This window comes from Euprymna scolopes, chromosome 11 (genome assembly GCF_053919585.1).
Source record: "Euprymna scolopes isolate OS-2025 chromosome 11, ASM5391958v1, whole genome shotgun sequence".
NCBI lineage: Eukaryota > Metazoa > Mollusca > Cephalopoda > Sepiida > Sepiolidae > Euprymna > Euprymna scolopes.
Window position 1 is genome coordinate 108,578,751 of NC_136492.1, and position 23,637 is coordinate 108,602,387.

The window sequence follows — 23,637 nt, forward strand, 5'->3', positions numbered from 1 at the left end:
AAAGCACATTTTCGTCCTGCCAGAAGATCAAATTTTCTCCCAAATGCTGCATTTACCAAGCCATTATTCAAACTATTTTACTGTAACATCAGGAGGATCTCCTTAGCTTAAAGTTTTTGACCTCTGCTGTCTGTGTCACATTCTTCAGGTGATCCTTTCAACAGGATTCCTAATGCAGCATTTGGTGCCATTCCATGTGTAATATTCCAGCCATCAAAGCAACTGATCAGAGGAAGACTACGCTGGTTTGAGTACATCCTTTGTTATCCACCAAATGAGCTTGCTCACCAACTAGTAGCTGAATATACCCACCAACTGAAGAAACAGGAGTGGGTAGCTTAAAACCTGGCTATCAACAGTCAAAGTAGATTTAGAGCACAATTCAGATTCTCACTTCCAAAGTGTTCATCGCTGGAATAAAGAGTGCAAAGGAATCTGCCGGCAATCAATGTGGATGGGCCATGCTTGTGAGGTATGTGAATTCATACCAGCAAGGAAAGTAAGCTTCAAACAAAAATAAGCGAAAAATAATTAAAAGAATCTCTTTTGACATAGGCATAAGTTTTTCTGATTCTGATACTCTAAAAAGTTCCGATTTTTCTAGATTTCAATTAATTGCCCCAACACTAGTTATAAGATCAAGACCACTATAAGAGTATAATAGCTGCTGATACGAGTGGTGTTGTAGCAACTGAAAATTCACAATTGCATCTAGAATGATGCAGTGAATAGTGGGCAATCTACAGTTTCCCCCAATATCAAACCATCATAAAGTCACTTATACTGCAATGAATAAGACTTAACTACTTGCCTAGCGGTTTGCCCTAAATTCCACTATGGGTGCAGCAAACCAAACCCTGGAACACATCAGACCAAAATTTGACTATCTATTATGGCACACAAATCCTACAAACTAAACAAAATGAAGGTTTGAGAATAAACAAACCTTTGCAAAGTTTATATGTAGAAATCAATGAACCATGTTTATTCTTATATTAATAAGCAAGATCAAAATAATGGTTGATCAAACTGCATGTAGACCTGATCTTGATCAGACTAAAAAGAAATGGTTGAAAATAAATTTAAATAATTGAGAAATATACTATATTTTTGATGCAGATTGTTCAGAAACTGGATGAAATGATGGCAACAGTCATTCTCATGAACATCTATAAATAAATTTGATAATGCTTCCATCTACACAGCTGAATTACAAACTATAACTGCGTACCTCCATCTGCAAATACAAGGAGAGGCCAGAGTCTCATCTGAGCCTTACTTAATCATATTGCATTCAGTTATTCCATGGAAACGTTGATAGCTCAAACTTTTTGGTCATACTAAAATGTTGCATTGATTACTGCGTCAGATTTACATATCCAGTTTAGAAAAATTGGAAGTTGAAATTCCATCAATTTTTAAACCCTAACAAAACAAATTTCAAGATCATAGCATACAAGATTTAATTTGTTACCATATGAGCCAAGTAACGAGTTTAAGATTAACAGGACCAAAGTTATCACTAAATATAACCATCACCTGTTCTTTGACCTACATATCTCAAAATTAAATTGGTTATAAATTAAACCATGACATATTTTGACAGATTATTCAAATGTATAGTAACAAATTTGCAGAGGTAAAAACAGTGCTGGAAATGATCAAAGACCCAAAATGGGCATAATTTTCTCACTTTATATAGTTTCATCCTTCTATGCATGAAATATTGGAAAGTTATTCCTATCGGATGAATGGTGTTGCCTTGCAGATTACAAAACTAGGATCATCATGAACATTTTCCAAAAATTGGAAGAGAAAACGAAACTGCTACCTGAGTTATGACTTAACATAGTATTAAATTAATCAAAGAGGAACTTGGTGTTGATGTAATGTAAAACCCCAAAAGAATTCCAGTAGTGGTTTCCCAATATTTTCATTTTTTTTTTTTTTTTTTTTTTTTTTTGTCAGAAATAGTACTCTGCCATATTTGGTCATGTAAGGATTGTGAACCAAACATTTTTAATTTGTAATTTAAGAGAATATTGTTTCACCACTTTCCTTTAATGGAAAAGATATCACGTCAGATCGAATGAGAAAAAACTAAATTTTTGTGTTTTTACTGTTTAGACAACTGTTTCAATAAGAGGTACTGTTTAAAGCTTGCAGGTACCAACATTGAGTACAACAACATAATAAACCTTGAAATGTGATGCTAATTAAAAACTTCAATTTGAACATACATTGCTATTTCCTCGTCATGCATAATGTAGTTATCTAGTGATTTACTGGATATCATTGTTTTATCATGGTTTTAAAATTTTTGAAATAATTCTATTCTCAATGTTTCAACCAATATAACATCTGATCTTCAGGTGCATCTTGTTGAAATCTGGAATTTTGAACAGAACCCTTTATTTAATTCAGAGTAATTTGCTCAAAATTCCAGAGTTCAAGAAGATGTGCTTAAAAATGGGCGAAGCTTACATTGGCTGAAACATGTGAATATCATAAGATGAGAACAATGGTCTGAATAAACGAAAAAATACAAAACCATTCTTGCATATTCAAATGTTTCAAAGTTTACATTCATAAGTAAAACACCCAATAGTTTCTCGATACAGAATCAACCCTAAAATATTCTTTCTACTTTTCTTTTTTTTTTCTTTTCCAGTCAACAAATTCTTCTGTGATAAAAAAAGCTTCCTTGATGGGAGATATGTTTTTGAGAAATCTGCGACAAAAGGTTTTGTTGAAACAAAGGACAGAAGAGGCTGTTAAGAAATTACAGGTAACACATTTATATGGTGCTTTCATGTTTGTTGTTAAACTTGAATTTGACTCCTTCTTTAAAGCTTGCTCTTTTTGATTGCATTTTCACACCACCGTAGCATTTCTCTTTATCACAGAGTGCAAAAATTCGATCTGGTTATATGGAAGAGTTTTCAGTCCGAGAAGACTTGATGGGTTTGTCAATAGGAACGCATGGCAGTAATATTCAGCAAGCTCGAAAGGTTCAAGGCATAACAGGAATCGAATTGGATGAGTCATCTTGCACGTTTAAAGTTTATGGTGAGGTTAGTATCAGGTTAACATTTTGTTTTCAAACTATTGCCTATATTATTGAAAGATGAGTTTTTGCATTAGATGTAAAATATTTAATGTGACTGTCGGTTAACAAGGGAAAATAAAGGAAAACATGGAACAAAGTGATAATGAAAAGCTTAAGTGATAAATGACCTGATCAGGTAGGTTAGTTATGAAGTCAATTTCTAAAAGCCATTCAACACATGTCAACGTAAAAAAAAACAAAGAACTGATGTTAAACTGAAGATGATAAAGATTGGATGGCATTACATCAAACTCGAGAAGAAATGAAGTCAATACTCTTAATAACTTGAATAATAACCTCTCAAAATTAGACAGAAATTTGTTTGACATTCTCTTTAATATATAGTTTCAGTTAAGCACTAATTTTTAAGCATGTATCTTTGTGTGTGTTGCATATATATATATATATATATATATATATAAGTCTAATTATATTGACAAACTGGTTCTTGTCAGATCACTGACATTAAGCAATGCTGAGCTGGTTAGTACCAGATGGAAATTCTAGGCACTGTACATGCCCTCCGCTTATCTCTGCATTGTTTCTAGTAGTCTTAAACATCCACTTGCTACTGATATTTAACAATGCCGTCTTGGTGTGGTTGGAGATTGTAACTCTTGCCACAAAAAATTCACACGCAGGCACCCTTGCAGGAAGTTACTATATATATATATATATACTCATGAGCAAAAAAAAATGGGCCAAGAGTGAAAGAAGGAAGAAATCGATTTTTTTTTCAATATTTTTTCATGAATTTTTAATTTTAACTGAAAATTTCTATTTTTCAGATCATTATTATAGCATATAATAAGTGAAAAAATTAATCCTAAAAATGTTAAGACCACATCTTGGCGACGATATAAAAAAAAACAAATTGCAGGATTAATGCAGTCTAAAATGACTTAGAAGCAGATTTTTGATTTTTAAGGAAAGAAAATGTGAAAACATCTACTGTAATGAAGCAAATTGGTCAAAGGTTCGAAGTCGAATGCTTAGTAAAAGGCAAATCTGGATCTGGTCGCCCTAGAGCATCCACTTTGAAGGAAGACCACATGCTTAAATTAACTGTTTTGAAGGATTGAAAGAAAACTTATGTTGACCATAGCAAAGAATTCAAAACGGGCTGGAAGTTCTCTTTCTACAATATCTAGACAAATGAAAGAAATGGGATCTTCTAAAAGGTGTGCAAAGAAGCTATTTTTATCTTAGAACATCAATGATAGAAAGATTTTTCTCATGTTATGGCAAAGATACAGACTTGTTCAGGAATGTTTTCTGGTTTGATGAATCAAGGTTTTGTCTTGTTAGTGATGCTCCCGAATGGTACAATCGAAGAATTCGAGAAAGATTTTCGACAAATGGCATAAAAATGACTGTTAAACATGGGAATGGAGGGATAATGGTATAGGGAACTTTTACTGCAACAGGAGTTGGGGAACTTATTAGATGTGAGAAGTCAATCAATGCAAAGGAATACATTTGAATATTAGAAACAGAACTATTACCAAGTATCCAGAAGATAGGAATATCCCAGAACATTTTTCAACATGATAATGCCCCTGTACACACTGCTAAAGTCACAAAAAGTGTTTTTTCTGATAATTCAATTGATGTGGTGTTTTGGCCAGGTGAAAGCCCAGATTTAAACCCAATTGAGAATATTTGGTCCATAATATCTCGTGCATTGGCTGGAAAAACTTTCTGGAACAATGACAAACTGTGGAAAGCTGTGCAAAGCGAATGGAATAGCATCTCTTCGGTGTTCAACTTTGGTAGAGAGCATATCTAAAAGAATTGATCTTTTCAAAAAATCAAAAGGGAATGCAATTCCATCCAAAGCATTTAGTAAAGTAAATGTCTTATGTGCTATTAGTCTCGTTTAAGTTTCCTTGTTCAATTGTTCTTTGTTTAATATAGCTTTTAGTAGCAATACACATGAAAAAATTGAAATAGCTTAAAATATTTCAATATTGGTATACATAGAAAGAGCTTGATGAGCTAAGAAAGAATCTTTTTAAATTTTAAAAATCTGATTAAAATTAAGGAAGTTATGACTATTTTTGTGCCTCACACGTTTGAATATTTTCCCCTCTTTAAGACCATATGCGTTTCGTCACATTTTTTTACACTACTTTTTCAGTAAAACTGTTATATCTTTGTTAAAACACAAGATTAAGCAATGAAATTTACCATATAAGTGTATTTTTGTACAAGGAATCAGAATATATGACTGAAAATCTCCAAACTTTCATGGTTTCCAAATAATCTGCAGTAAATGTGCATAAATATGCTGCAATTCCTTAAAAATGCCATGTATCCATAAACAGAAAAGAAGTTGGAGAACTCGTAGTTGAATTGTAATGTGCTTTATATATAAAAAACTTAAATCTAAACATAGGACCATTTAAAAATGAATATATTGCAATATTTCTTTGGTATTATTGTAGATTAACACCTGTTTAAAACCCCACTCAACCCCTTCTGACCACCCCTCCAAAATGTGATTCTACCTTTTTAGGCAATTATGTATGAAATGCCATGAAAAACTTTAATGAAAGATAAACAAATTCTTTTAGAACTTAATGTAAAATAATTCCCGATTACAGGTCATTCTAGCATTTTAGGGCAGTTAACTGTTTTTTTTTATGGGAGATAAGTCCTGTATGCTTTTTGTTTTATTTATTTATTTTTTTTTAAAGACGATTATGTGTGGTTTTAAGAGGGTTTCTATGCAATGAGAATATGGGGAGGGTTGCCATTCAGACTTTGAATTAATTGTAGGGCTGAGGAAAATTGTGTGAACATACTGAAGACTTGACAGAAACAAAAACAACAAAAACAATATTAGAGGGGCGGTTAGTTTCGCAAAAATTAAATTTCAAATAAATATCTTACAGAAAGTTGTGTGTGTGTGGCAGGTAAATAAGTCCGCAAATGTTATATTTAGTTTTAATTTAATAAGAAACTGCGTTACGAAATTTCGAAGAAAATTCCATAAATTTGTTGATTTCTATTTTCGAGGTTGAAAGTGTTTATTCCATAGGCCATTATACTACGCTGGAGCAGATTGTAAAAATACCTTTCGTTTAATAAGTAGAAAAAAAAATAACGGGGTTTTTATTACTGTACACATAGATTCGAAAAAGTTATCAAAAAGCAAATACATAACAAATAAATGTTATCAAAGGCAAGATAAGTTACTTTTCTACCTAACTCGATATGTTTTTATTTAATGTAACATGTTTATTCAGCTCGAAAAACATACAGTGCTTACCGATGTATTGGAAAGTTAAAAATGGTGGCCAACTCTCTTTCACACGGTAAGTTTGGGAAAATGAGTTAAAAATAAAAAACTAGTCCAAATACTGTTAAAAACCTGTCGAATATATATCCGTCTATGTCACGGTAACATATATTGAGTTTCTAACAGTATTTTGTCTAGTTCTTTATTTATAACTCATTTTCCAAAACTTACCGCCTCAAAGAGAGAGTCGGCCGCTATTTTAAATTTTCAAATACATCGGTAAACACTGTTTTTCGAGCTGAATAAACATGTTACATTAAATATAAACACTAAAAACATATCGAGTTAGGTAGAAAAGTAACTTAACTTGCCTTTGATAACATTTATTTGTTATATATTTGTTTTTTGACAACTTTTATAAATCTGTGTATAGTAATACAAACAAGATTTTCATACATCTTTTGATTTGGAAAAAACATTTGTGGCTGTTTGCAGTAAAGCATTGTTTTCATTCGCTGTTCAAAACTAATGCAAATAAAATAAAAGTGCATGCAAGCTATATATCTACAAGAGTTTATTTGTTTTTTTTAACCATGTTTTTAAATTTGACCAGAAATGGGAGAAATTATAATGGATTCATAATCCCAAATTGGTTGGGATTATTATACATTCTGAAAACCAAATAGTTCTAAACTAATGTTATTCTGATAACAAAATAGCTCTAATTAAACATATCAGAGCAATTATATTCATATTTTCATGTTTTTCTTAATTCGTTTGTGAATAAAAATTAAAGAACGCATGTTGTTTATACTGTGCTATGACTAATACTACAGCTGCTGCTACTTATACTAAATTAATATGACCAAACTCGAGAAATAGAAACATTTTTTTTTTTTTTTTTTTTTTCGGGTAAGTCCTTTTAAATTATCAATTACCGCGGTTCTACTCGGTATAGAATAATACTTTTAATTGATAAAGATAGTAAAAAGAATGATTTACTTACTAGTGGATGTCCGGTGAAAATTTTTTTTCAAAATGTTCGATACTCGTCATATTAAAGTCTTATTTTTAACACAAAAAAATAAATGGTCAAAAATATTTTGGACACTTGACAGTATTAAGATTTACACCTGATTGTTTCCTAAATTTCATGACTAAATTCTTCATACTATCATGGTACGGGCTTTTAGAAAACAGGGAGGGTCATTACAAAACCTAATCGAAAACGCCATTTTATGACGTTCACATTTTTATCACTTTATTTGCTTAAAACTCTTAAAATATATAATGTGCATTCATATTTATTAATTCATTTGAAAGAATATTCATTTCCGAAGAAAACAGTATTTTGAAGTCTTGAAGTGCTTTGGTTTGAAAAAATATGGCTATTTTAGTAGAACTATCTTGAAATCTGTGATTATCCAAAGTGTTTTTTTCGTCCGTGTGTATTACTACTTTTCTACTTTTAGTGCAATAAAATGTATAAAATTTGTTTAGCCCATTTTTTTTTTTTTTTTTTTTTTTTTTTTTTTTTTTTTTGTTTTTGTTGCTCACGTGAGTGTGTGTATAATGTATGTTCATTTTTATTGATTCTACTTAAACATTCCTCTAAACCAGGGGTTTTCAACCGGGGTCCACATGGACCCTAGGGGTCCACAGGCAAAACATAACAAAACTTATCATTATTATTATAGTTGTTGTAGAATACTTTATTTGCATTTTAATTAGTTTTCATTTAAAAATAAAGCTTGATTATATAATATTTCTTTGATTATTAATACCTCAAAATGTATGAGTGAAAAATAGATTGTCTTATGAAGGGGTCCACTAAGATAAAAAAGGAAAAGGGGTCCATGAGTAGAAAAAGGTGGAGAACCACTGCTCTAAACTATTGACACTTATATTTGAGTCTTTATCTTTTTTTTTTTTTATTCAGACAGAGGAGGCTGTGCGGGAAGCAAGGAATATGCTTGAATATGCAGAAGAAACGTTTCAGGTCCCAAGAGACTTAGTTGGTTTGTATTTGAGCTTTTATATTTATTTAACTAAAACTGATATATACTAAATGTCCACTTTTTTTTTTTTTTTATTATAAAAATGTTAACTTATTCTCTACCGTAGAAGTGGGATGTTTCTTTTCAAAATATTTCCTATCTGCTACAGTTGTCTCTTTTAAACAAAATTCTAGAAAATGACAAGTCATTTGATTTTTGGATACCGTTTCTCTAAGCATCTGTGCTGATAATACTATTGATTATTATATGGTAAATATATAATGGTTTCCCCAAGTTAAAAAATGACTTGAGTGCCATCAACTAGAATCAAAGCCAAAACATTTAGCACTTCAGCTTTATTCATTATCATCTGAGCTAAGTTCATATGCATATAAATAGTTAAAAATTGCGCTTCAGTGTGTAGAAGTAACAAATTTAGTAGACCTTCACCTGCCAAGTTCCAGTTTTTTTGTTTTCAAAATTCTGTATTTTTTTTATTTTAAGCGAAAGTAATTGGTAAAAATGGCCGAAACATTCAAGATATTGTTGATAAATCTGGTGTTGTTCGAGTAAAAATCGAAGGCGATAATGAACACGAAGCTCCAAGAGAAGAGGTATGTATGAAAGGATTCACAAAGTTCATTTCTCTAAGGGATTTTTTTTTTTTTTCGTACACATGGATTTGTAGTTATCAATCTAAGATCATTATTGTAACATTTCACAAATTTGCCATGTATATTTTACAATTGTTAGTTCATATCCAGAATTACCTCATATAAAAGACAAAATGATGTACATGCTCAATGAATTCAAATATATTGCAAATATTCATGTAAATTTATTAAGTAGTTTTATTTTTAAATAAAACATGATGAAAGTGTCCGCCATTTTAAAAACTTTTTTAAAAGGGAGATAACTCAATAATTCAAACTTGTATTATGTTCTAATGCTCACAAATTCTCATTAATTGCTTAAAAATGATTTTCTTTATAAAAATAAAACTATTTTATCAAGTTGTCATTTTTGGAAAATTTTCATTTATTCACACGTATGTACATCATAAAAATTTTGCATAATTTTGTTTTTAATCTAGGGAGAAACTGGACATTAACTGATTTGCTTGTTTGCTAAAAAATATTGTGACATAACTAATGAACTCGTATAAGAATATGTAACATTTTCACATTTATTTGCTATTGATTAAAATTCTAGAGTTAAACTATTACTTGAAAATATCTTTATTTTATTTAAATTTAATTTATATATAAAATTATATTGTGGTGAAATTGTTTTGGAATGTTTCTGGTCATGTTACTTCCCTCCCCCTCTTTTATTTTTTTTCTTTTTTTTTTCTCCTAATGTATGTCTGAAATGTTTGGATTTGAAATGTAATTAAATTTAAATAAAATTGTTTTATAAATCTATTTAATTTTTACTTAAACTTGCAAATCGGCACATTTTAATGTTTGCTTTCAAATGATTCTTGTTAAAATATTTCTATATAGTTTAGAAAGATTTTTTTTTCCAGGTATTTTATGTATTTTTATGCTATTTTAATGAAATCAATCTAATCCTGACAGATTTTTTCATAAAAATAACGGCTGTCTATGGTGAATTAATTTGACTGACTTCTTGTGAAGTGATAACTATTAATTTGCTTTTGTGGATTGCAGCCATGCCCCCTGATTATAATGATGGGCCGTTAGTCTTCACTGATTTAGGTAGAGGCCAGTAGAGTGCCATTAATATACTGCCTGTTAGAAATAAAGATATAGAAGTGTGGACATTGTTTTACGCTTGAGGCTGGCAGAATTCTATATCAAAATGGTGTGTTTCAATTGCCATATAGACGTTATGTTCAATCCCTCTGAGAGTTAAATTATAATTTGCATGTTTTCAGTTGCGTTACATATTAAAATGATTTTTAACCTTGTGTCTGCTTTAGATAAATTTATATCATGCATTTGCTAAGTTAAAATTGTTTTATTGTAGCAGTTATGATTTTAATTATTATATACTGTTTTTGTTTGTTTTTTTTTTTTTTTCCCTTGTAATCTTTGTTTGGAAAAAGATTTAAAAAAAAAAAAAAAAAAAAAAAAAAAAAACTGGGAGAAGAGTTGTCTGAAGTGCTATTTTCAGATTACCGGAGCAATAGAGAAAATGATTAGATGGAAGTGAAAAATATTTTAAATTCCCTTTTGAAATAAATAAAAAATTTTAACAAAAAAAAAAAAAAAAAAAAAAAAAAACTTACATTGTCTTTCTGCAGAACTACTAGTGGTTTAGTTTTACAGCAAATTAAACCAACAAAATATTTCCTTTTCCAGATATACAATTACAACGGCAAATTTCTTTCATTTTTATTAAAAGCTAAAATTTTCAGATTTTAAATCCTTTTATACTACTTCATGAATAAAATTTATTTCCTGCCTCTAAAATATAATTAATGTAAGGATCGACATAACTGAGTAATTGGTGAGATTGTATGCCTAAACAGAATGCGAAAAAAAGTATACAGGTTATAAAATGTCGTTTAAGAAAACCATTTTGTGTTAAAATCTATTCCGTATTATGCATTTAGTTGGAAGAAAAAACACATTTGAAACAAATGTACTAGAATTATCAACATTTTTCTTTCCTTACAAAATAGTGTCTGTATTTGACTTTTTTCTAATTACATCTTATACTGATTAGATTTTAACTATGGTTTCTTGTGTAATGCATAAAACCATTTTATCGCCTGTACACTTTTTTTTTTTGCATTCTGTTTAGGCATACAATCTACTGTACTCAGAACTGGTCTGTCAAATATTTTGCTATTTTAATTCAAATAATACATTTTTTTATAAGATGGAAGGGTATTGAACTTTAAATATTTTCTGTAAAGAAATATTCAAAAATGAATTTAAATATGTAATATTTTTTGGTTTATCCAAAGAATTAATCAAATTATTATAGTGTAGTTGACTTTCAGTATCTAATTTATCATTTATATTTGTCAGTAACTCTTCCAGCTAAACTAAACTGAATTATCAAGTTAGTTTCCATAGTATTTCTCCATATACCTTGTTGCAAGTTATTAAAACTGAAATAAAGTGTAAGCTGTTAACTTGACCTTCCTAAGTTACTGAATTTTCAACTTAATACGTATACAAATTTTTATATAAATTTGAGGCTAATTTATGAACTGCATAAACTTTCTTGTATGCTTAGATCTTTTAGACGATGTTTAAACCTGATTTTTTTTTTTTTTATCAGCTACCTTTTTATACATTTAGCATGTCAAAGTACCCTAAAATTCCTATTATATATAAATTATGCATTTTGTTATTTGTTCTTTTACTGTTTTTGTTGGCCATAATCTGTATAAAATGTTAGACATTTTGGGTTTGGCCCCCACCCCCACCCACTTCCCTCCTTTTTCTCCCTTGTCTTACATGCCCCTCTTATTCCTACACTTTTTTTAAAAGGGGCTCCTAATTTAGTAATTCAGTGGGGTATATGTTCTGTGCTTTGATCCAGTCTTATACACAGTCAATATTTTCAGCTCCTAGGAATGCATAGCCTGGATGTTGCTAGCGTCTCTCTGACTGCACCTAACGATATGAGCCAGGTCAGAAACTTTAAATACATGTATTTATCAAAACCCTTTTGCTTGTCTTGTCTCTCCTAGATTCTGTTGTCAATTAATCTGTAAGGTGGCATCCTGCCCTCATCCTTTTATCAAAAGCCAGACTATGCAGACACATTATCTTTCAAGGTTATAAGAAACTTGCAAACCATAGTACACACCATTCACTTAGACATTTGCCATTAATATTGAACTTGAAAAAGCGGAAAAGATAGTTGATAAATGTATCAACTCTCCGCCTTCCTCTCCTCCATTATTTTTTTCTCAAAGTGTGCATGCTCATATAAAGTTCTTGTATTAAGGCTAGGTTGACACTATGCTGGCCCTCTGCCATTTTCAGTGAAAATTTGCCATTGTAAAAAAAAAAAAAAAAAAAAGTTAGTCAAAACTATAGCAGCCTCTTATGGAAAATCTGGTAATTGACGTGATCGACTCAAAATGGTACACTTGTTTTTGGAAGTAATTGCTGTCTGATTTTGTTTTGTTTTACTCATGTTGCCCTTCAGCATATTGCTTACTCTTAAGTACTTCCCTGTTTTAAACGTTGTCCACGATATCAGGTGAATATGCATTACTCTATCATTGTGTACAAGCTGAGCGTCATCATGCAATACTTCCCATTTTAAGTAAACAGAAAATGCAGTTTATGCGCAACAGCCACATGCTTGTTGACTAATAAAGTGAAAATTTACCAGCTCTCTTTTTTTTTCTTTCCCCCCCCCCCCCCCCTCCCGATTATCAAAGTAGCGACTTTATGCCAACATTGATCACTTGACAAATTGTTTCCATTTCTCTACACAATTTTTTTATGGTTCGGGTGAATTCACTTACTATTTCTCCCATTTCAACACCATTTAAAGCTTAAATTTTTATATTTCAACCTATCCATATACCTTCGTACATTTGAAAGAAAGCGTTCTAGTAAAAGTAACTTAATATTCAATTATAAATGTTTCTATTTTTTAAAAATTTTTTTTTCATATTGTCTCAACTGCTTTAAATATTTCAAATAAGATTTCCTGGATTGGTGTCTAAATACTTGCCTGAGAGACAATCTTATAAAAGCACACATTGCACTGGTGTGAGCTATGGTTTCACATTATCAATCTTGAAATCTGCTTGGTCTTGGTTTTGAAAATATATAATTTCCACATATTTTATTAGTGAATTTGGAAAATTAAAAGCAAAAGAATTGAAGTTAAATTCTTTTAAGTTAAAAAAAAAAAAAGTCTTTATGGGAGCAGAATCTCCTACTTATAATGTGCATGCATGTATTTTCTCTAAATTTGCATTGTTAATTTTTATACACTTTGCTATATAAAAAAAGTCAGTTTTATAACTTTTTGGTGCTTATTTAGAATTAAACATATTTAAAATAAAACAACAAAAAAAAAATCTTTGTATGTTCTTGTCACTTAATGGCAAATTCCAAAAAATCGCATAAATTGATCAAGTTACTTGGAATATAAAAATTTACGATTATTAGCTTTTTTTTCCATGTTTTTTCATTATTTAATATTAAATGTATCCATTATAGGGCTGATTTGGATATCTATCTCCCCCTTATTTATATATCATGACCGATTAAATCACTGACTTCCTTAGTAATAAAATTTGATTTTCTTATTTAAAAAAAAAGTATTTGATCAATTTACGTGATTTTTCAAATATGACATCTTCATTCCATCATAAAGATTTTTCTGTATTGTTTCATTTTAATAAGTATAATTCTAAATTAACCCTTTTTTTATCATAGAAACTGTTAATGTTCTCTTTCTGGCTGAAAGCATTTTAATAAATGCAACATTTCTTAAAACTTATGTTTCTATTTCATAAACACTTCTATTTTATCCCCTAATGGCAAACCTCACGATATTTGATTGCAACTTGGCACTTATTGTTTGAAGTTTTTTTTGTTTTTCAATGAAAATTGATATTTAATATTTGGATTATTTTTTGACTATTGTTCTCAGCTTGAGCGTAATTTGCACAACCTTTCTGTGTAACCTCTAACATTCCTCAGGTGGATTCTATCGAACTCTGGAATTTATATAGAATTTAGAACGGAACTCTTCATTTAATCCACGGTGGTAACATGTTCTCGTTCTGTCAGCCATGACTAAGTGTTAGCTGCACTGAGGATTGAACCCTCAACCCTCAGAAGAGTAACTTTACAACTGTATACATTATGCCACAAAAGGTTTTTGGTTACATCAACCAAAATGTTCGAACAATACTCTAGATGAGAATAATAATCTGAAAAATCCAAATAAGGATTAATTTATTAAATGTTCTTTTGACCAATTTTTAATCTCATCTACTAAAAACTCTTTCAAGAGTTTTTCTTTTTTGTGTCAATTATCTGATACTTAGCAATGTAGTTTTTTAATTTTTTTTTTATCACTTTCTATATTAATGTGCTTCAAATGCGTGATGAAATTTTATTTGAACTCTGAAATTCATGTCAAGAAATTTTTTTTTTTTTTTTATATACTTTGATTTTCAGCTCAACTTTATCAAATACTGCAATTGACTACATTATAAACAATTTACTAATTCCTATTCAGCTTTCAGGCTAAGGTCAAACTGTGGTACATGTTCTGCCCTAAGGAGAAATTTTAGATTGACACAAATTTTACAGAAAATTAAACTTGATTTTTTTTTTTTTTTTTTTTTTTTTTTTTTTGTAATTGAATCCTTGTGAATTATAATCAGACAAACAATAAATTTTGAAATAATGGGAAATAATTTGAAAATTCTCAACAGAAATACTTGTCACAAAGGTTAAAAAATGATATAAGTGAAAGTTTGACTTTTTGGAAAGTATTTAGTCATACCCTCTACAGATGTGTTCGTTTAGTGTGTTCAAATCATGCTGTTGAATTGAGAGGCTACTTGTTCACAGAAACTAGTGAACTCATGCGAAGAAGTTTCCCAGTGATCTCGTGCGAGCTTAGTGATGTTGTGCAGATCATTGTCAGATTATTCTAATATTAAGCTTGTTTTTAATAAAAAAAATTTTTTTAGTCTTGTGGAAAATATATAACAAGTAATCTCAAACTAAATTTTATTTTTGTCTAATATTAAGCTCTGCCCAGTATTAAGCGTGGCTCTTAGAAATCATAAGTTATAAAGAAACCTATTAGAAAACAAACTTTTTTCCACACTATCTTCTAAAATGTAAAAAAAAAAAAAAATGCTAAACAATGATTATCTTATCTTGACAAATGTAAAATATCTTGTTACTAAATTTTTCTTTTTTATTTTTTTATTCAGAGTTGATCCATATTTTAGAAACTAAGTTTCATCGCGCTTACTAATATAACCAATTTAATCAATGCGTATTCTAACACTTGTATATTGAAGGTGCGGAGACGTTTTTTTTTTTTTTTTTCTGACTCTGCCAATTTTGACTTTATCAGAGTCAAAGGCAGGTTAATCATCTAGAGGTGCCTGTAAAACTGTCCAGATCTTTGTCATTGTATTATCCTTTATATTACAGTTGGATCTGTTCTAGTCTTATTCTACTGCACCTCTATATACAGAAGAGGGAATTTCAGTTAGGCGACAAGCTGATGTCTGCTCTGTTATGTCAGAGCACCGGATCTTGCTGCCATGCGTATAGTTTTCCGCAATTTTGAGAACAATCCAGGGTTTCATTATCTTAAAATGCAGATGTAACCATAGGTGTTCAATCTGAGTCTCTCTGAAAGAAATAGGTTGGGATGGTTAAGCTAAACACCATAGATGTTGCAGGAAACTATCCCGACTCTGCATGTCTTTGGATGCAGCAGTGAGCCACCACTTGTTTTTGGAAATGATCCTTTCTGTATAGAAATTATGTCTTCAAAGAACCATAAATCCAGCTCTAGTAAGTGTCAACTTGATTAGCTTCTTTGCAAAATTATTTCTTCATAGATGTCTTAATGTATCATCAGCCTAATGGGTTTTTCATCAATGCCTTTCTTTCAATGGTATGCATTGACGTGAGTCAGTATTGATCTTAACTTCCAAGAACTTTAGCATTAGATCAGCAGTTGTGCATTTTCCCTATTATGTCAACTTGTAGTAGAGTCTTGGATTTTACAATTTTTTTTTTTTTTTTACAATTACAGCACTTGTACAGTTTAATCAAGACATTAAAAAACAAAAATATTGAAAAAAAGTTATATTGTATGTATCCGTTTTGAACTGAAGATTTCCGAAAAAAGAATTTCACTTAATTTGACAGTATTTTTTTTTACAGAAGAAAAACCTGGTCTTATGACAGCGCGTTGAAGGTAGCCATCTTTAATTTTTTTTTTTTTTTTTTTTTTTTTTTTTTTTTTTTTTTTTTGACACGTCACGGAGAGATAACTTAGTTTAAAGTGCTAACACTCCCTCCCCATCTTTAATACTAGCTTTTCTTCCTAAAAATCGAACCTTTTGCTCGGTATCATAACAAATTGTTTTTTTTTTTTGCTATAAAAAAAAAAAAAAAAAAAAAAACTACTTGCTGAAATTAAGTGAAATTTTTTTTTTTTTTGAGAACTTAATTCCATAACTGATACGTACAATTTAAACCTTTTTTTTTTTTTTTTTTCAATATTTTCATTTTTGAATGTCTTGATTAAACTGTACAAGTACCACATTTTCTATCAGCTTTCCTGTTGACACTGAAGTCTTCAAATATTTTTGTTATTCAAGTGCTGATAACAAGGATAACTATCTGATAAATATGGAGATTCAAAATTGATCAGAATTCTTGGGGGCAAAATGGAATTTTAGTTTGTCATTAAATCAATTGTTGAAAATTGCAAACAAATATCTGCATCCTTTGTGTATAGACGAACACTTTCAGCCAAAAAAGGGAACATTTTATCAAATTAAAATCGCTTGCATATTATTTGACTTATAAAATTTTATACCAAAATTATATTTTTATCACGCTGTGTACATAAATGTTTTCTCTTAATAAATCCGTATTATGAATCTTAGTTATTTTTGTTACAGGTGATTGAGGATATTTTGTGTAATTAACTTATTTTTGCCTTTGTCTAAATAACATTTCTATCTATCATCACAAATATTGTGCACATAATTTAACCTTTCCTCTTGCTATCAACTTGTGAATGTTCTTCCCTTTCACAGTATAACAAAGTTGATTTTAAATTTGGGGCCGCTGATACATAACGGATAAAGTGTTTTACTTTTCCCTAAAACCAATTTTAAGTAGAATAGTTAGTTTTCTTAACTCTGATACTTTAAACTGCTGGATTTTTTTCCCTCCCAAATCTAACATTTTAAATAATTGTAATATTGTTAAATTTGTATTTTGGTGATGAGGAATTTTTACTTCTACAATTTTCATTTTTGTTTAGGTTTTTGGTATTTTTTTCTTTCTGTTCTCTTCAGCTGCCTCGTCTGAATTCTGGAAAATGTCATAGAATTTTCAGCCCAAATTTTTCTTAGAACCCTGGGATAAAAAAAAAAAAAAAAAAAATTGCATTCCTTGTGACTTTTTTTTTTTTTTTTTTCAGTTGAACTGTTTTGCTACATTTTTGTTCAAAATTGAATTCAGACAATCGCAATTATCTGCATAATTTAACTGACCCTGATTGAATGTAAATTTTATCTTCCAATATTTTAATAAATGGTTGAATTCAAAATTCTATAACGATTCCAGAGATTGACACAAGGTAATCTAAAGAAGATTGAAGGGCGAATTGTATGTAGTTTGATCAAGATTAGGAAACGAGTCCGAAGATTGTAAATATTTTAGATGTACATTTAAGAATTCAGTTGATGAAAATTAATCTGTTTCACACTTTAACAGAATTCAAATTGAAGTTTAAAAAAAAACACTTTTCCTCATCTGAATTAATAAAAGTACTAATTTATCAAGATTTTTTTTAAAGTTTAGATATTAACCTATTCATGTCACATTTTTAAAAGTTCTCTATTTTGATTTTGTAAATTGTGTAGCAAGGACTCATGAAGTCTAGGGAAATAGTATTTTCTTGTGTGTGTTTTATATATATATATACACACACACACACACACCTATCGCATGAGTTAATGTGTTTTAACGCTGCTCACTACTTGAGTAGAGCATAGTATTATAAAAATGTCGAGCTATAAAGTAGCATTTAGTCTATGGTAATAAAACCTGGACTTTTTTATGTAGCTTACTTATATCGATAATAATTAGAATGTATGTATTGGGACAAGAAAAAAAACTTTTTTTTTTTTTTTTTTTTTTAAATCTACCTTTTTAGAATTTGAACAAATCAGTTCAGCAGTATCTTTGTTTCTGTCGTGGTGAGGTAGTTCTGTTCAGTCTTAGGATATCCACTCTCTAACAGCTTCACCTTCTTTCTGAGAAGGAGTTATGCCATTAGCTAATCGCCTGGGATGCCCCTAGTTGATAATGCTGACAGTCTGCTCAGGTATTTTCCCCATCTTTATGAAGATTAACATTCAATATTACAGGACTGTACATATAGAATCTTTATTCCATTAACATGATTTTGATTCTAGAAAATGTCTAAAACTTAAGATTTAGACTGAAGATAATTCAGAATCTTGCTTAAATGGTGTCTTGGATTGAATTTAAAATGAATTTGATATTTAAATTTCAAAATGGGTTGTTGTATTAATATTGTTTTTTAAAAATTCTTTGAAATAGTCCAAAGAAACTTAAATTTGTGGGATATTTATTAATTGGTGTCTAATACAGATAGTTTAAATTTTACAATATAACCCACATTACAACACTTTATGCCTAGCGTCTATATTCCAAAATTCATAATTGATTACTTCATCCTATACATACAGCTATCTACACATTCCTAACTTTATATGAAGATATAATCCTTCTAGATATCCTAAACTAATTAAAAAAATAAAATAAAAATCCAAATTGAAAGTTGATATGAAGTTTCACAAAGCTTTTAATGACATTCTTTTCATGTTTCTTCCTCTGTAGTAAAAGAAAAAAAGTAGCTTTTAATCTTAATTCTATTTTTTCTACTTTAGACATGAATTAATATCTATTCATATAATTATTTTATTTATATATTTTGTAGCAATGTTTTTAATGTTTCAATTAAATTTGCTATAAAATTTAAAAATGAAAACTAAAATCTGTTAAAAATAATGTTAATGTAAAAATATTTAGTTCTACTGTAATATTTATTTAAAATGAAATCCTTGGATTTTCCGGTGCTGCTGGTGTAGATATTTAGCTTTTATTTATTTATTTATTTATTTTTTAATACTTTTGTAGATGAACATAAAATTAATCTATATTTATCAAATGATTTGAATCATGTGATTTGTTTAAACCTATGCTTTATCTTCTCCACATTTGTCCATTTTCAGGGTCAGGTGCCTTTCATCTTTGTTGGAACAGTAGAAAGCATCAGCAATGCAAAACTTTTACTCGAGTTCCACTTATCACATTTAAGAGTAAGTTGCTTTATTGATTTCTAGTTTTAATTTCTGAAATCTCTGCTATACTCCTTTTTTTCTTTAAGTGGAATTTTTTTTTTTTTACATTGCCAAACTGGAGTCCTGCTTTAAATGTTATGATGGAAATAAATTTATCAAAGCCGGATTTTATGAACTGGTAGTGATTTAGCAATTGACCCCTATCCCCAAGGCCACCATGACCTATGGATTAAATAAAAATAGTAAGTTAGATTAAGCTATTAACGCAGTAAAATATCTTGTTATTATGAAAAATAAACCCTGGACCCCTGACAAAGGAGGGATTGGACCTAGTAATTTATTACCGTTTGTTGTTCATGTTCTTCTTGATAAACACACCTTGGATCTTTTTTAGAAATTTTGCACAAACATTAGTTATAGTGAAAGTAAATTTTTGTCACAACAGATTTTCTGAGATAGCTCTGGTTACCCCACTAGGGGCATTATATAGGTAAAATTGCCCCAAATTGTTCGTCTGTTCGTACTTTTCTCAATAACTAGCTCTTGGGTTTTTTCTAAACTTCTCACAAACATTAGTCATGGTGGAAGTAAATTTTTCGCATTTTTTTTCACTTTTCACCGTAGACTTAGCTTGTATTCCATTAGACATTAATGCTGCACCTAGGATATCTATTCTAGTGCAAGCTTGAAACTTTGCATTTAACATGCATTATCTACTGCATGCCAAATGCTATTGATAATCTTTTGACCAAAAAAAACTAATGTCTCTAAATGATATATTTTACTTGTGGTTATCTTTTAAAGTGATATCCCCTATTTCAATGGCTCGAATAGCTTAAGTATTTTGTGATTCAGTTTCATCTTCTATTAGGTCGTTCTGATGAAAGAATCTTATTTCTAATTTTAACATTCAGTTTGCTTTAATATTCTATTTTTTTTATTAGTTCAATTTAGAGATTAGAGATTTTACTTTTTAATCAGAAGTTTTTTTTTTCTCAACCAGATTACTGTAATTTAATATAACACAATTCATCTATATTGACACACCAATTAATCTAGTTTTTTTAGAATAGCCTTATTACAGCAGAACAAATTGAAGAGAAAAATTCTATTTTACATAATTATCAAATCCTCAAGTTTGAATAATTCGAAATAAGAAACAATCTTTTTTCTCAACATACACTTTAAAACTATAAACAAAATGGCTTCATTTTTTATTTTTTATTGAGCTTCTATTATTTAAAATGAAAAACTTTTTGCCTCTATATATGTACAGGATGGCACGATAAAGTTGTCGCCCTAAAGAAAACACTACAGCTGTATTTAGAAACTTGAGAAATCATTTCAGCTAACGTGATTATGTAGTAGAGCTGACATTTATTAATATAGCTGCCTTAATATGGTTCTGGAACTGGGAGCATGCCTTTTCTACAAGCACTGGTGGGGGCTCGGCGGATGGTAGCGATCAGGCTGGCTTTGGTGTTGTGGGAGGTCATGTTCTCGACGTATGACTAAATGAAGTAGTCCAATGGAGGAGGGGGCAGTGAGAGAAGGGTACAAAATTGTAGCACTGCTTCTGAAGCTAAACCTGGGTCTCTTTGAACTTTGCGCCCACTGCGGAGTTCTGCTGCTACATCCAGGGTCTGCCAACGGCCACCTGATTGCACCAGGTGATCACCACACTCTTCCTCACATCCAGGTACACTTTGGTGTTAACTTTTAAGCCGACTTCAAAGATGTGAGGTGGCATGATTTGCCCTCACTTGAAACCACACCAAAGACCATAACCATAAGTCATCTGAGGCACTGAGCTGTGCTCTCAAGTGGTAAACTGTCTGGATTTGCATTTTGAGAGTGCTGACAATGGCACAAGTTGTACAGCGGCACATCTCTGATCTTGCTCATTGAACATTGTGTCACTTTACAAAAAAAAAAAAAAAAGAAAAAAAAGCTTTTGTCAAACAGAAATGGAATCTTGTTCTTTCTTGGGCGACAGTTTTATTGTTCCATCCTGTACATTGATGCAAGGATGCTCATTAACAAATAAAAACTTTGAAATCTTTCTAAAATTATTAAAGAACATAATCAGAAAATACTTTAATCTAATGGTTTAATTGCTGACATCTATGATGGCTTCATTTAATTTGGGTGACTGAAGTAAAATGTAAATTCGAATGGTAAAAAAAAAAAAGATGGGGTGGGAGCAGGAATTTCTTAGTGTTGATTTTTCTGGGCAATGCTGGAACATGGGGCTTGCTAGTAAAATGTTCTAAAGATTACCATCTTATAATTTTGTTAGAAGATATTGAGCTCTAATTGTGCTGAAAGAATGTTTTCTTTTTCTCTTAATATCTTTAGCCAACATCTATATTCTTAATGCAGAGTTTTATTTTATTTTCTCATTCTTAGGAGGTTGAACAATTACGACAAGAAAAACTAGAAATCGATCAACAACTCAAGAACTTATCAGGCCCACCACAAGGACCTTATTTTCCCCCACCCCGGGAAAGAAGGTAAGCTATACTTCCCTGCAAGGATTGCTCTTTTTCACAATATTGTTTTTAAGTTGTATCATTTTATGATAAACTTGTAATTTGCCTATTGGAGTATTGACGTCAATGGAAGTTGTTGCAAAATATTTTCAGAAATGCATTTTCTTTCAAAGTTTCTTATACATAAAAATATTTGCTTTTTATTTTATTCTTTTTTAGCTGCTAATTGATATGCTTCCAATTCTAATGATATATGAATGTGAATTCTTTGGATGCATCCATCCAATGTGTTTGAAAAAAAAAAAAAAAAAAAATTTCAAACTGAAGTGAATAATCCAACTCTATTTTTAGTGAAAATGGAATCTCCAAATTGCACTTTTCTATAAGTTTAGGACTTAGGTGATGTGACTGGAGAAAAGTCTTTCATAGATATGCAAAAACATCTAAAATATATATTTATATATTTCTTTCTGAAACTTGATTTTGAATTTCTTCAATGTACTTGACATTTTTAAAACACTATTTTTAGTTACTGCTCTTTATCCATTAATGTTGATTCTATTTGATACTCAAGTTAGAATTTAATATTCTAATTTCGAAAAAGGAAATTTTAGTATGGGGTAGAACCTGTGGAAACTAGGAAACTATTGTTTCAATCTTGAATTAAAAAAATAAAAACTTAAATTGAATTTAGTATTCACACTGAAAATATATACTTGTACCAGAGCAATACCAGGTAGTCCTCTTCTAACATGAAGAATATATAAAAATACTTTTTATATCTTTAAAGAATGAGGTCTTCACTTTTTCATTGAATTCAGAAAAGGGATAATTTATTTAAACATCTTATTTTTAATCCTGATTTTTGTCTGTCAGATTTTTTTCTCCATTTGGCTGATATTTCTTTGGTAGAGGGAGCCTGTTGCCTTGTTGAAGTCATTGACTGCAGCCTGATGCAGAGGGATCTTTTCAAAGAGCAGCATATTCTGAGAATATACTTATGTAAAGCAAACAAAATATGAAAACTTTAAAATACAAATAAAAACCTTGATTGCACTTACTATTCACACCAAAAATATATACGGTCATGTGGTTTTACTTCTCATACCAGAATAATACTGGGTATTTAGTATTTACCAACTATTTTGCATTAAATAACTCATAGATGGTTGATATGCCATGACCCCCCCCCCCCCCCCCACTGTTTTGGCAGCAAAAATGTGCATGCATACATAGTTTACAGGTTCAACTAAAAGAGAAAGTAACTGCTGTCAACCTGAGTCTATCCTTTTCATATTTTCTTCGTCTGGGGTTGCTTAAAATCTTATTGCTCTTTCATTCATACTAGAATCAAGTGCACATTTTAAAATATTTTTTATTTATAAGCCTGTTTATATTTGTTAACTTGAAAAGGGTGTAAAATTTTTATGTCAAGCTATCAATTTAAAGTTTTTCTTAAAATGTTTAATTTATTTAGAGGCAGCAATGATCCATATGATGATCGGAGAGGACGTGGACCACAGCTGCGAGGAGTAAGGGGCATGGGTCGTGTGGGTAGACGCTGGGCTAATGAACGGCATAGTGGTAACAATCAAGGTAAGATGTTAGCATTCAGGTTTTGCTGTGGTTCGTTTTATAACGACTTTATCCGTCGGGTTTGTATGGTTCATTATTCACTGAATAGTTAGACATGTTGGAAATTTTCATTTTCATTTTACTAAATGCATGCAATA

General features: G+C 30.3%; 1 protein-coding gene across 11 annotated transcripts in view; it reads left to right on the forward strand.

Annotated features, from left to right (window-relative positions):
• LOC145288061 (RNA-binding protein FXR1-like) overlaps positions 1 to 23,637 on the forward strand; it is a 134,018-nt gene that overhangs the window by 67,916 nt on the left and 42,465 nt on the right. For 3 of the 11 annotated variants that reach the window (XM_080136098.1, XM_080136097.1, XM_080136101.1), the window contains exons 7-14: positions 2,672 to 2,788; positions 2,889 to 3,074; positions 8,293 to 8,371; positions 8,855 to 8,964; positions 11,898 to 11,963; positions 19,344 to 19,430; positions 21,822 to 21,925; positions 23,382 to 23,500. In XM_080136098.1, coding sequence (XP_079992224.1) covers positions 2,672 to 2,788; positions 2,889 to 3,074; positions 8,293 to 8,371; positions 8,855 to 8,964; positions 11,898 to 11,963; positions 19,344 to 19,430; positions 21,822 to 21,925; positions 23,382 to 23,500 — 868 coding nt within the window. The remainder of the gene's footprint in view (positions 1 to 2,671; positions 2,789 to 2,888; positions 3,075 to 8,292; positions 8,372 to 8,854; positions 8,965 to 11,897; positions 11,964 to 19,343; positions 19,431 to 21,821; positions 21,926 to 23,381; positions 23,501 to 23,637) is intronic. The other 8 variants (XM_080136100.1, XM_080136099.1, XM_080136103.1 and 5 more) reach the window with 3 other exon arrangements.